Source organism: Bombus vancouverensis, chromosome 7 (genome assembly GCF_051014615.1).
Source record: "Bombus vancouverensis nearcticus chromosome 7, iyBomVanc1_principal, whole genome shotgun sequence".
NCBI classification, from domain to species: Eukaryota; Metazoa; Arthropoda; class Insecta; order Hymenoptera; family Apidae; genus Bombus; species Bombus vancouverensis.
The window spans coordinates 17,526,863-17,540,445 of NC_134917.1; the positions used below are offsets into that span (position 1 = coordinate 17,526,863).

Sequence of the window (13,583 nt, forward strand, 5' to 3'; positions counted from 1 at the left end):
ATCTCTTAATAAACTTACCTCTGAAAAGCTCTTCGAAACTCTGAGTTAGAGCTTTCACCTCGTTCATTATAATCTCCTGACCCTGAGGACTCGTACTCGCGCAGACGACCTTGCCAGTATGCTGAAGATGTTCCACCAAGAGTTCACCCTGAGCCTTCTTATTCAACAAACTCTCCAATGGAGCCACAGCATTTTCAATAGCCAATTTATCGCTTAACGGCCTCTGTTTCATCGATGGAATCTTTTCACGAGCTCGACTCAACCAATTGATGATATCGTCGTGCGCTTCTTTGTACAATCTGTGATCCTTATATTGTTCTTCTCGCTCGGTTAACAACGATTTAATCTTCTCGAACAACGTGTCGAATCTGTTCAAGATGCTCTGTGCCTGGGATGCAGCCAGACCTTGAGGACCACTGGCGATCATTTCAGCCACCTTGATCTTCAGACTATCCACTTCGATATTCTCGCATCGAACTTTCTCTTCCAAGGCCTTGATACGTTCCAACTGACACCTCTTTTCAGACATTGTCGTTTGGAATGGCAAGAATTCGTTCAAAGCAGACTGCATATAATCGACAGTTTTATTCATCGATTGTATCTGCTCTAGAAGACCAGCCCACTTATTGATAGAATCATCTAAGTTGGTCTTGGTCTCCAACATCTTCGAGGCTAGTGCGCTCCATTGTTCTTGTAATTTTCCAACAGCATCGTTGATAGCCTTGTGTCCAGTGGGTGCTGTGTTCGCTAAGACAGCTTGGGCTAGTTCTACGATCCCTTGAACCTTGGCGAATCCATCTTCCTTGTACAACAATAGATCTTGAATTACCTCCATCTTGTTCTCTAAATCTTTCTGAGAAGATGCACCCAGGTCAGAGCAGTAAGCTAACTTCTTCCTAATGTCATCCAACCATCTGGTGCACTCTGCCACTTGATTGTCGAATTCTTGATGAGTGGTCACGTATTGGTGCCAACGACTGTTCAGATCTTTCACTTTGTTCGATATTTGTTGGTACTTGATGCTTAACTCTGACATATGTGTGGTACGAGACGTGATATTCTTGTGAAGCTGTTGAGCTTTCTCGGAGACAGCGTCTATTTCCAGTTCTTTCGCGCGAACCTGTCCTTGGAGTGTGCGCAGAAGCTCCAATTGGTCCTTCTTCTCTTGCAAGGTAGCCTTCAGGTCTACCGCGTGAAGTTTGGTATCGGTTTCTCTCATCCAGGCGAGGCATCGCTCTTTCGATGTTTCGAACTCGTTCCACTGTTGAAGCTTGTTTTCTAGACTCTCTATAGTAGACTTGACAGCAGTGACCAAACTTTCCCATTCTTGCTGTGAGGAGTCTATCTGCGAACGAATGTTAATCTGACCAGATTCCAAGGTTCCTGGAATCACCTTTTCTCCTAGGATTCTTATCTGTTGAACTCTTGGTTTGTCCTCTGGTAAACTCTGCAATAAATTCTTCAGTCGATCCAGGTTCGTGTGAAGGGACACTCGTTCTAATTCCGTGTCACCCCAAAGAATAACTGCATTGTGCGTCGCGTCTAACCACTCGTGAGTGTCGAGCACAGCCTTGCTGTACTGTTGGTGATCGCTGACTATGCCTTCGTACTTTTCAACGAACGCAGCAGCTCGTTTCAACACTGTAGCGTGTCTTTCGTTCAGTTTCTTCAGCGTCTGATGTATTTTGTCAGTAGAGTCTGGTAAATTATCAGCTTTATCGCGAAGATCGAGTAAATCTTGTTGGTGAGACTGAATATCGTGCAAGAACGAACGATAGATTTGCAACTGAGCTCGTTTCTCGTCCAGTGTGGTTTTTAATTCGATTTCTGGCTTTAGTTGAGTCTCGACAGTCTTCAGCCAGTTGTCGAACGACTCGTTGGACTCGTCGAATCCGGACCAACGCGAGATCTTTGATTGTAACTCTCGTTCAGTCGACGCGATGCTGTCGTACAGTTCTTCGAAGGCTTGTTGAAGATCTAGCAATTGTTGACGAACGATCTCTCTACCGTCCATGCCTGTGGTGTAGTACAGACGTTCTCCAGCTTCCACGGTGTTGTTTATCAAAAGGGTTGCCGAAGATTGACGAGTTAGAAGATCCTTCAGCGTTGCTACGTTCGACGTTAGCTCTTGAAGAGTGCCACTGAGATCGTCTTTGATGGATTGATAAGTAGTTCTGGTGTTTGCTAGCCATTCTGAACACTGTTTGTAGCGCTCCAGGTAGGCTGCGTGGTCTGCCACTGCTTGTTCGCATTTCTTTACCAATTCCTGTGATTTTTTAAAGAATTGCCAGCTTTAAATTTGAACGATGTAATATACAATTATCGTGAAAGCGTTAGAATATTCTTAGAAGAGTGAGAAATGTTTGGGAATAGAGTGAATGATATTTGACTAAATTAGATGACATTTTTTCTCGATAAATCAGAATTTCTAATTAAATAATTCGTTGCTCCAAGAATTTCTATGAAATTACGACGGATAGACGATTTAGAATTTTAAAATTGTTCATAGATTATTCACAGAATTTTAATCGCACAGATGATACAACTACTTGTCGAAATTATAGACTTTATAAAATAATTATACGTCTCTTGCATGAACTTGTAAAAGACTTAAAAGTTTATTGATCAATAATTGAATTATTGTTCGTATAACTTATGTTTAAAGATGAATGTCACATTATAATTACGAGTCTTAACATGTAATTTTTGATATTCACCTTAGCAGTCGCTTGAATAGATTGGAAACGCGAGGTGATCTGCTGAACGTTGGCTGAGAACCTTGTTTCCCCACTAATTTGCATCAATTCGGAAGATTCGTCGCTCATCTTGTCAAACTCGGCCTCGTTCTGCCGGAGATTCACGATCAACATCTATGGAACAGAAATCTCATTGGAATCGCACGATATTTCATATAGGAAGCTTTTGTCTTTAAATTTCGTGTACTTTATCGAACAAACTGATTAAAACATGTGTACTGATCAGGTAGCTTGCCGTCTTTCTGAAACTACCTTGAACTCACAGAGGTAACACGCATGTTTGTTTGTATGTTTGGTGGGTATGTTCATGTACAGATGGTTAATGTGAATTCAATCAACTAGTCATGGATTTTTTCGCGTGCCATGACAACGCAATGTAGGGGCTTGGAAACACGATTCTTCGATCAAACGTACTCAAAACAACACGTTTGCATGCATCGAAGTAAAACAGGAGATAAGAAGATCATAGAAAATTTATGTGTGTTAAAGTATCTGCTCGTAAGACGTTTAAGAAAAGGCAAGTGTAAGTATCATAGTGTGAAAAGTGAGTGTACAGTGTATCGAGTTCTTGAAACTTACCCCGATGCTCTCATAAAATCATTTTCAATATATTTTCGACTTACATCACACTAAACTAAATCGTTGAGAAAAGAAGAGAAGAAAAAGAAAGAGAGAAAAAAAGCAAAAAGAACGATTAGAATATAGAGAGAAGGAAGAAGAAGAAAAAGAGAAGGAGACAGTAACGAGAGACCAATTGACAAAAAAGCGTTCACAACCCTGATCGAACAAATTTTTTCCATGTTTCTCTTACTTGGTCCAGGTGGTCTCCTAGGGCCACCAGTTCCGTCACTTCCGTGTCCCACGATAAGGCGGTTTTTTGCAGTGCCTAAGAAAGTTTTCCAAAATACAATGCCTGATCCTGTATACCACTTCATCTCTCTCGTATCTTTTCCTCTTCTTGATTAAAAATCAAAAAATCTTCGTACCGTTCGCGCGTTATTCGAAAAAAGAAACAGATCGCGTTCGTAGCGTGACTTTGCGCAATGAAAGTTAATTTTTCAACGAAACGTTGAACTAATCTTTTAATTAGAATAATCTGCTCTTACAGATACAGACCCTCTATGGTGTACATACGTTGCAAGATACAACTGTGGTCTCTATTTTAGATTATAAAGTATTACCTGGTATTTCTCCAGTTGTTCTTGTTTCTCTTCAAGAGAGTTCTTTAGGGAGTAATTCTTCAAGGACGACTCTGCATCCGCCAACCAAGCTAATAAACGTTCCAAAGAATTTTCGTACTCGCTCCATTGCTGGATCCTCTCCTCGATGCATCGAATAATGTCGTTTACTGTAATGGCGAATTTCTTATGCTCGAATCTGTAACATAAATATTCGTTTTACTAAGAAATTTTAACTCGTTTAATGTCATTTGAATCTCAACTCGAATACAGTTAACGATAAACTAATAAAATAAATCTTGCCTCAACGAAGCCAGGTCTCTTTCCATAGACTCTAACGATCTAGGTGATAAGTTGGATGCACTCTGAGCCACATGTTCGCTAAGAATATCCAATTTTAATTCTCCTTCCCTCTGGCCATCTTGAAGCTCCATGATCTTGGCCAGCTGAGCTTGAAGGGCAGCTTTATTGCCCGTGTAGTCGCTGTAATTGGTCAATTGTTCCCATTGTTGTTTCTGATAGTCTTGATAGGATTTCTGAAGATCGTAAAATTGTTGGAACGTGTCTAGGAGTGTCTCTAGGTTGACTATATTCTTTTGTGACATTTCAACCAAGTCCTCGTATCTTCCAGAAACCGAAGCAGCTTTCTGTTGAGCGTCTGATGGCGCTTGGACTGCGTACGTCAGTGCATTTGCCTTTTCAGAGACACCCTCGATGATGCGTTTGTATGCCAGAATTTCCTGGTGCATTGCCTATAAGAGATAACGACATTTTATTATCGGTAACAAGGCTTACCTTTTTCACTTCTAAAACAAAACGAGAAAATAACTAAAAGCACCTTGCTCTTCAACAACTTGGATTTAATTTCCTGAAGAGAAGACCACGTGATCGTCGAGTCCTGTTTCACAGATCTCTCCATAGTGTCTAACCAAGCCAAAATCTGTTGCAAAGTTTCCTGATAATTGGTCCATTGCAAAGACTGAGCATCCTGTTTCTTCTGTTGCTCATCTATGCCTTCTACAAATTTATCCCATCGTTCTCGAGCCTGCCTTAGTTCGTGACGGATAAGTTCCCTTCCCTGGGCAGATGTGTCAGCAAGGATCCTCTCCCCAAACGATATCAAGCTTCCCAATCGATGTTCACCTTGCTCTTTCTCAGCTAACAATATCTGTAAACGAGAGACTCTCTCTTCGAGATTTCCGCCTGCCTCGTCCTTCTTCAGACTGGCTAAACTTTGTTCCAATTGAGTCAGCCACGCATCCACAACCTTCAGTTTCTCTTCATAAGCCCGATGATCGTCTAGAATACTCTGACACCTTGTCACTACTTCTTTGCTAAGCCCGTGCAATAGTTGGTATCTGAAATTTCCATTTGAACAATTTCATTGAAAATCTCGGTTTCGTCTTTTCGTAAAAATAAATATATATATACGTAAAGATCTAGATTTAGCGACAATGAAAGATTTCGATTCTTGTCTGAAGAGTTTTACCTATTGCTAATTTGCGAGATCATGGGTTTGATACGTTCAACGCCGCTCGCATGTAGTAGACTATGCGACTTGTCAACGAACTCGTCGATATTCGATTCTTCCTTCAATATCGCGTCACGCTTCTCTTTCAGAGCTTTCAAACGAGCCTCCTTGTCCTGCAAAGTAGGTTGCAATTGTTGGTCTCTGAAGGCAGCTTCCATCGTGCTGAACCATTTTGTATGCGTTTCCAATTTGTCTTCAAAGTCTTGCCATTTCTGAAGAGCTGTCTTTTGCTTCTCTTCCACAGATTCTACACGGCAAAAAGAAGAAAATGTTTAAATTAAAAGAATCATTTAAATTATGTAAATCGTAAGACTAGATATTATAGATATGTAGCGACACTGGAGTCAAAGAACGACGCCAGTCGAGAGCGACTCATGTTGTTGTTTTGCCTCGGGTCATTGACTCAGCCTTGACGCAGAAATGTAACGATAAACAAAGTCCGGGCAAAACACTGTCGACGCTACATGCAACAGTCGAATGAAGACGAATTCAAATTTTCCGACTTTTCCCCGATCAGTATAAATAAACGAACGTGATCGCGGACGACACACAGTATCGTAGAGTATCGTACAGTATCTGCAGAGTATCTCCGAGTATCTCACGAGTATTTATCGAGTTACGCGACGAGCATTAACGAGTATTTATTCCGCGATTTATATTTTGTACTAACGACTCACGTATACGGCTGTATATTAATTTATTATTCTAAATATATTCGACAATTTCAACGACGAACAATCTGGTCCTTTAAAGCTCACCGACCAACCCATCCTCTTCAGATAAACCTCTACAAATTGGTAACCCCGACGTGAGTTGAACACGACTAAACAACCTCTACAGATATAAGAATTTTATTTAATTTGCAAATACCTATTTCGCTCAAATATTGACGAAGGTTGCTTTCCAAAACGGTGATCTCTTTATTAATGGCGTCCCATCCTTTCGGCGCGGTTCTTTTAACAACTGTATCACTAAGTTCCTTCAACTTTCCAAGCTGTTCCGTTCCCTGCATCTGATCGTCCTTCAACGTCGCCAGAGTAGCTAATCTTCTACAAATATCTGTCCTTTCTCCAGTGACATCGTTGCATTCTGCGAGCTTGTCTCTTTCGCCATTCAACCAGTCGGAGAAGTTCTTCACTTGCAGGTTAAATCTATGATGTTTCTCCACGCAATCTTCCAAATTTTCCAACAAATCTTTCGATTTCGCCACGATGTTATGGAACAATTGTTTAATAGAAGGTAGAAAGACGTTGAGAGAAGTGTCTTTGGTCTGATCCACCAACTGCTGAGCTTTATCGCAAACAGACTCTACCAGGGACTGATGAGACATAATTTCTTGGTGCATAATCTTATGATTCTGTAACTGTGCTCGTTTTTCTTCCAAGGTACACTTTAATTCTGTATGTTGATGCATGGCACGTTCCACGTCTCGAAGCCAGGCCGTCAATTGCTCGTGGGACAAGGAGAACTCGGCGAATTGCATCAGGCACTGGTCCAATTTCTGCGTAGTGCTTTGCAAATCTTCGGTGAATCCATCCCACAGAGTTCTCAAGTTTCTCAATTGTTGTCTGATAATCTCTCTACCATCGGGAGACGTATGAATATATAATTTCTCTCCAAGGTCCACGACAGACTCGAATCTAGCGTTCTCCTTCGTTCTAGTATCACCAAGGTCACGAATCAGCTTCTGTCTACTTTGCAACACGGATAAATCGCCCACGATTTCGCTGTGCTTCTTCAATTCCGATTGAATGTCCGTGATCCATTGCAATAATTGATTGTATTTCACGTTGAAGGTATTGTGCTCCTTTACGAACTGTTCGTACCGCATCACGGCTTCTTTTATTTGGTTCTTGATAGCCTGATACTTGGTAGATTGTCTGGAAGCTCTAGTGGCCAGGTCTGCTTCAGCCTCGATACTTTGACTCTTCTCAATGGCAGCGTTAAATTCAGCTCCTTTCGCGATAATGCTCTCTTCCAAGGACTTTAGCTTCTGTAGATGAGCCCTCTTTGCCTCCTCTGTACTCTTCAAACTTTGATCCTTCAATTGTGTCTCCATCTGCTTGATCCAGGCCTCCAAGTCTTCCACGATCTTCTCAAATTCGGACCACTGGTCGAACATATGCCTCAACTTGTCTCTAGAGGCTATGGATCTCTTCAGGAAATCTTCCCATATCTTTTTCTGTTGCTCAAAGTTAGACAACAAAGCTGGATGACCTGGTAGAGAAGTTTGTTCAAGAACGATATTCAATTGTTCGTTACAGTCGGTCAGAGTTCGATCCCCTTCCGCTTTCAGTTGAAGAAGATTCTCGATGGCAGTGATTTTAGTCTCTGCCGTGTCTCGTTCCACCGAAAAGTCCTCGATTATAGGTGTTCCCTCGTTGATTACCGTGTTGATCCAATCCCGAGTCTTCTCGAACGTCTGAAGATACGCTTCATGGTTAGAAACGTATTTCTCCGCTATATTAATTCGTCCTTCGACTTCATTAGACAGTTTTTCATGGGCTTCGATCACGTTGCTCAACATTTCACTAGCATCGTCATCCGGAGCTGAGCTTAGCCTATCTTGGAGCTGTTGAAGAATATTCTTGTGCACGCTGACATCTTGTGCTACAGCCCTATATAGGTGAAGGGTCAGCTTCTTCTCTTGTAACGTTGGTAGTAATTCCTGTTTCTCTCCTAATTTATTCTGTGCATCTACCAGCCATTGTTTCACTTGAGAGAATTTATCCTCGAACGAAGACCTGTGCATCATGTCGCTCTCTATTCTTTTATAAATCACGTTAGCACGGTCCGCCATTGCGTCCACGCGGTTACGGAAGTTTCTCAACTCGGTCCTGATCATTTCTCTCTGGTCCGGTGTGACCCTAGCGAACAAAGTTTCGCCAGCTTCCGCTGTTTTGTTTAATATGGCTTGTCCAACTTCACGTCCTTCGGCAAAAGCTTTCAGTTCTTTCAAGCGCGACTGATAGAAAGTTATAGGCTTTGGTCCGGTGATCTCGTCGAAGGCTTTCAAAGTTTTTTCAGCATTTTCGATCCAAGCTTCGAGTTTCTTCTTATTGGCAACATACTGATCCCTGTTCTCTTTTAACTCTTTAAGCCTGTCCAAATGTTGCGCCAGGAACTTCAACACGTAATCGTAACGTGTATTAAGATGGCTGATGTATTGATTCACTCGAGATTCAGAACTAACTCTGGTGATGTCCTCAGCCAGAGCAGTCAGATCTTTCAGTTCGCTTTGATACTCCATCACTGCCTTCTGTACTTGAGTCATTTCCGCAATTTTCTGTTCGATATCGTCTAAATTAAGTAACGCAGAAGCTTCGGCTCTGATTCTGTTCTCGTTCTCCTTCAACCAGGACAAAACATTCTCTGATGTAAGTTCGTAACGTTGCCATAGAGCGATGTTTCTTTCTAGATCATTCTTGATCTTATTGTAACTACTCTTCAGGGATTCCAAGTCACTCTCCACCTTGTCACGTTCCGTTTTTAAGCCGGTCATCGTTTCGGCGCTTTCAACAGATGCTAGAAGCTTCAAGGAGTTGTCAGTGTCTTCTTTTCTAGCGGTGCAATCGGCAATTCCAGCTTCCACGTCCATCAGAGACGCCATTTTCACTTCTAGATTGTAACGATCGCTACTTTGTTCAGGTTCGCACCAAGCTACTTTTTCTTTAAGCGTCGCTACCATACGTTGAAGAGCGCTGAATTTTTCGTGGTATAATTTAGTTAAGAAGGCTACCAACGTCGCTATCACTTTATTAGCATGGCTGGCCACACCATCTCTTCGAAGCTGAAGAGCCTGCAACTCCTTTGGCAAACTGGACTTGGAGATGCTGGGATACTCCGTAGACATCTTCGTCAGTGTTTCTTCAACTTTAGACAGAGCGTAATCACATTCTTCCAATTCTGTTTTTAATTCCTGACATTTATTGATACGACCAAGAATCTTGGTGTTTTCGCCGGTCAAATCGTCGCATTTGATAATGTCTTCGCGAATTTTCGATATTGCGTCACCGCATCTCTTCAGCTCCTGTCTAATCGCTCTTTCTCTTTCGTTTAACGTACACGTCAAAGATTCCAGTTTATCCGCCGAACTTTTAACCACCTTGAACTGATCGTCCAACAATTTATGGAGAGAACTCAAAGTAGGAATATCGGTATCGTTGTTCGATTTCACTAATTGTTCAATTTTGGTGACGATGTTCTGATACAATTGTTGATAACCAGGCAGCTCCTCTCTGTATCTAATTAACCTGGCTTGACAATTTTCTGCGTCCATTAAACGCTCAAACGCAGTGGTCAAAGCGTCGTTGGTATTATTGAGCCACTTGATAAGTTCAGATTTCGATTCTTCTATTTGTTTCCAGATGATTACCTGAGTCTCGTAGGTTTGCAGTTTTTCACTGATATCGTTAAAAGTATCTTGGTATCGCTGTCGGACATCGGTTAAGTCATTTTCGATTAGATCAGAATTGAATCTAGGCATTAAAGAAGCTTCCTTCGTCAACTGTTGCGCCTTAGAATCCATTTTGTCCAAGAAATGTCTGCCTTTCTTCAGCATTTCTAAAGCTTTCTTGTGCTTCTCCAACGTGATATTCGCTTGAGTAACGTCATAAGAAACTCCTTTCACTGATTGATACAAGCTGGTCGCTTCTTTGATAGATTTTTCCACTTTCTCTTTAGCTTCTTCGTAATCTTTCCAGTCGGTGTTCATGTCAGCGTATTTCTTCCTTTGCTCTCGAAGAAGCTCGTTAACCTTCTCCCAATTAGCATCCACAGAAGATAAAACAACTTGAATATTGGTCGTCGATCTCTGGTCCTCTTTCATCAAGGAACTTCCTTCAAAATGAAGAATCTCTTTTTCCTGTTCTCTCTTCTGATGCTCTTCGATTAATCGATCAATCGTCTCCACGGCAAGAGCCAACTGTTTGCAGGAGTCGACGTTGTAAACCGTCTCTTGAAGAGCAGTTTGAGTGTTCAATATCTTCTCCGTGATAGTTTGTTGAAGCGTTCTGAAATTGTTCCACCTGGCGCCAAGATTCTCTAGTCTGTCACGTTTCGCGGATATCTCGTTCTGTAGAGCCAAGGCTTTGTTCTCTAAATCGTTTAACAAACCCGATGCGGACAGAGGTTTGCCCTGTTTGTCCCTGATCTGAATTCCAATGGCAGTGTCAGGTAAAACATGTTGTTTCCAGGTGTCTATCTTCTCGTATATAGTCTGCAATTCCGAGGAGAATCTCTCCAAATCAGCTATAGTAGGTTTTCTAGCCTCAGCTTCGTATTTACAATGACTCAACTGAGCATTGGCGTCGTTCAACCAACTCAACATTTCTATCCATTTCTCCAATCCCTTCTTCTTCTGTTGCAAGTCGTCGCCTAATGCTTTATACTTCTTCTCTAGATCTACATAAGTGTCGACCAAAGCAGCTTTAGCTTTTATGGATCCTTTAGGACATATCACCTTTACTTCTTCGCAGATAGCTTCCAAACTGGGCTGTTTCTCGGAGTGTTCCTGAATGTACGCGTGCACAGCCTGAAGATTGGTATCAACGGTGTCAACAGTCGCATCGCTGATCTCAGCGACGTTCGATCTCAGTCGTGACATCCAATTCTCCAGATCGGTGATCTTCATCTGGAATTCCTGGCGAGCTAACAGAGAATCAGAGACGCGATTGATCTGCAATCTGATCGTGTCAGCCAGCTTACTGACTCTGGATTTGATGTCTGATACACGAGCTTTCAAGTTGGTCGCTCCTTCCAAAGATAAACCGTGACTGATATGATCAGACACTTGGGTCAACGATATCAATTGAGCTTGATGATCGGATATAGTCTTGTTGAAGTCCTTCAATCGAGTCAGCTCTTTTTCTAAGACCGATACCTCCGGTGTTTCGGTGTTTGGTTCTATGAGAACGGTTCTCTCGGATTTTTCTAACCATTCGTTAAATTCTTTGATCTCGGATTCAAAGCTGTTCCACGAAGTGACCAGCTTGTCTAATTTCGTGGTTGTTTGGACTGCTATATCGTGTACCGCGTTCCAACGAGTGTGAACAGCGTCCACTTCGTCGGAGGCTGATGTTTTCCCTGATATTCGCTGGCTGACCAAGGATAAATCTTGAATTTGAGGGAAGTGCTGTTGACATCGTGTTTCGAATGCTCTGGCGGTTTCCAACATTTGAGCTGCTTGCGGCAGAGTCGTAGGTTTGCTGCCTATGGTGGCTGCTTTTGACTCGGCTTCTTCGATCCAAGGTTTCAATTCTTTGATTCCTTTCTCGTACTCTTTCCAAGTCTCCAGGTTCTGCACAGCGGTTTGACGTTGGGCTACGATACTCTTTTGAAGAGTTTCGATGCTCTTCTCGAGGCTTATGATGTCAGCGCGCAGCTGCTTTCCTGGACCGCCAGTTTCACCTGAAAATGCAAATAAATTATTTGTAAATTATTTATGACTATCTACCTTATACATAGATTAGTTTTAGAAAGAAAAACAGAGATAGAATGTTTATACAGAGCGTCTCAATCTTTTGCTACCAAATTTTTCGACATACTCTACGAGTATAAATGAGAAAGTTGTTTGAAACTTTATTAAAACATGATAAAAATACGAAATATTATCATGAAGAAATTTGAAAGAAAAGATATAGCAAAAAATAATGAAAGTTTCGTTCGTACCTTTCACCAGTTTCTCCGATTCCTCTTCGAGGAATTTCAACGTCCTGCTTCTCTCCTGAATATCTTTCTGCAAGATCTCAGTTCTATAAACCATTTCTTCGGGAGTGGTCGCCAAATTTTCCGCATCTGCAATCGATTGAGGCGCACTTTGTTGCGTCCATAATTGTAACTCGTTCAATTTCGCCTGGAACTTGTTCCACCTGGTACTATGCTCCTGCAGATAGACAACCTTCTCCTGCACGGTCTTCAGGGTAGTCTCCACTCGTTTCTCAGTTTGAGTGATCTCTTTCTTCAGTACTTCCTTTCTTTCAGGTGGTGCAATCTCTGTCAAATGACTGTACGTCTCTTGCAGCTTCTTCATCATCTCTTCGGTGGATTTTCTCAATGTGGAGCTAAAGTCCTGCTTACTCTGAAGATCGGATGATACCTGGGACGCTTCGTAATAGGTAGTCGACTCGATTTTTCTCAATTCTTCCTCAGCTTGCTCGATTAATCTCATGATCTCCTCTTTCTGTTGCAAGTAAGTATTCCACAACTTCTGCGAGCTCTTCAGAGACTTCAAGGTCTCCACGCTCTGACCATAAGTATCATTCCAGCTTGATTCTAATTGCTGAACCTCCAAGGACACAAATGGAGGCGCGTGTTGGTCTTTCAAAAGATCTTTACCACGTTGAAGCATGCTCACGATATTTGATCTCTGTTGTTCCAACTGGTTCAAACGGCTTTCCTGATGAGTAACCGCGGTCTGCAAGGTCTCCGGGATTTCAGACACTACGTCCACCTTCGATTGATCTTTGACCTTGTGCAAAAGAGTGCACACCTCGCGCACTTCTTTTCTGTACGTGTAGCTTTTCGAATAGATATCGGTTTTCGTCATGGTGATTTCTATGGTTGGTATGAGGTTCTTATAACGAGTAATCAACTGTTCCAAACGGTTCTGCTCTGAAAGGGCTTCGTGATCTGAACGATTGGAAGTCAGGCTATCCAAGGTTTGGACCAGCCATTTCATCTCTTCCCGCTTGCTGTCTGCTTCTCTACATATTTTCTGTTGAATAATTTGAAGAAATTTATTCTAATATACCACATTTATCTTGGATATCGTAACGTGAGGTTTTTATATCGAATTTTCATGGTGAAGTGTACGTGATCATACTTACCGTTAACACTTGAACCTACGTCCAGTGTAAGCAATACAAGAAGAGAATGAAGAAGAAATGTTTAAATACAACGTGCGTGGTGAAGAGAAAAATGCTTCGCGTTAACAATGCCTTGTAATGCACACATCTAAATTTCTATTATTGTTTAAGAGTAAGAATAGGGATGATCCTTACCTGGAATACCGTTTTTTCTGTTTCGAATTCCTCCAGCGTATTCACCTCGTGCAGAATAGTCGCCAGGTTACTGTCTACATGGTCCATCCATCGTACCATCTCGTCAAATCTGAATCAA

General features: G+C 41.9%; 1 protein-coding gene across 7 annotated transcripts in view; it reads right to left on the reverse strand.

Annotated features, from left to right (window-relative positions):
* Msp300 (Muscle-specific protein 300 kDa) overlaps positions 1-13,583 on the reverse strand; it is a 112,093-nt gene that overhangs the window by 72,573 nt on the left and 25,937 nt on the right. For 5 of the 7 annotated variants that reach the window (XM_076620186.1, XM_076620188.1, XM_076620185.1 and 2 more), the window contains exons 11-20: positions 13,466-13,574; positions 12,135-13,179; positions 6,336-11,873; positions 5,424-5,712; positions 4,773-5,292; positions 4,238-4,686; positions 3,938-4,133; positions 3,568-3,642; positions 2,718-2,870; positions 19-2,266 (exon numbers count right to left, since the gene is read on the reverse strand). In XM_076620186.1, the coding sequence (XP_076476301.1) occupies positions 19-2,266; positions 2,718-2,870; positions 3,568-3,642; positions 3,938-4,133; positions 4,238-4,686; positions 4,773-5,292; positions 5,424-5,712; positions 6,336-11,873; positions 12,135-13,179; positions 13,466-13,574 (10,622 nt within the window). The remainder of the gene's footprint in view (positions 1-18; positions 2,267-2,717; positions 2,871-3,567; positions 3,643-3,937; positions 4,134-4,237; positions 4,687-4,772; positions 5,293-5,423; positions 5,713-6,335; positions 11,874-12,134; positions 13,180-13,465; positions 13,575-13,583) is intronic. The other 2 variants (XM_076620187.1, XM_033330259.2) reach the window with 1 other exon arrangement.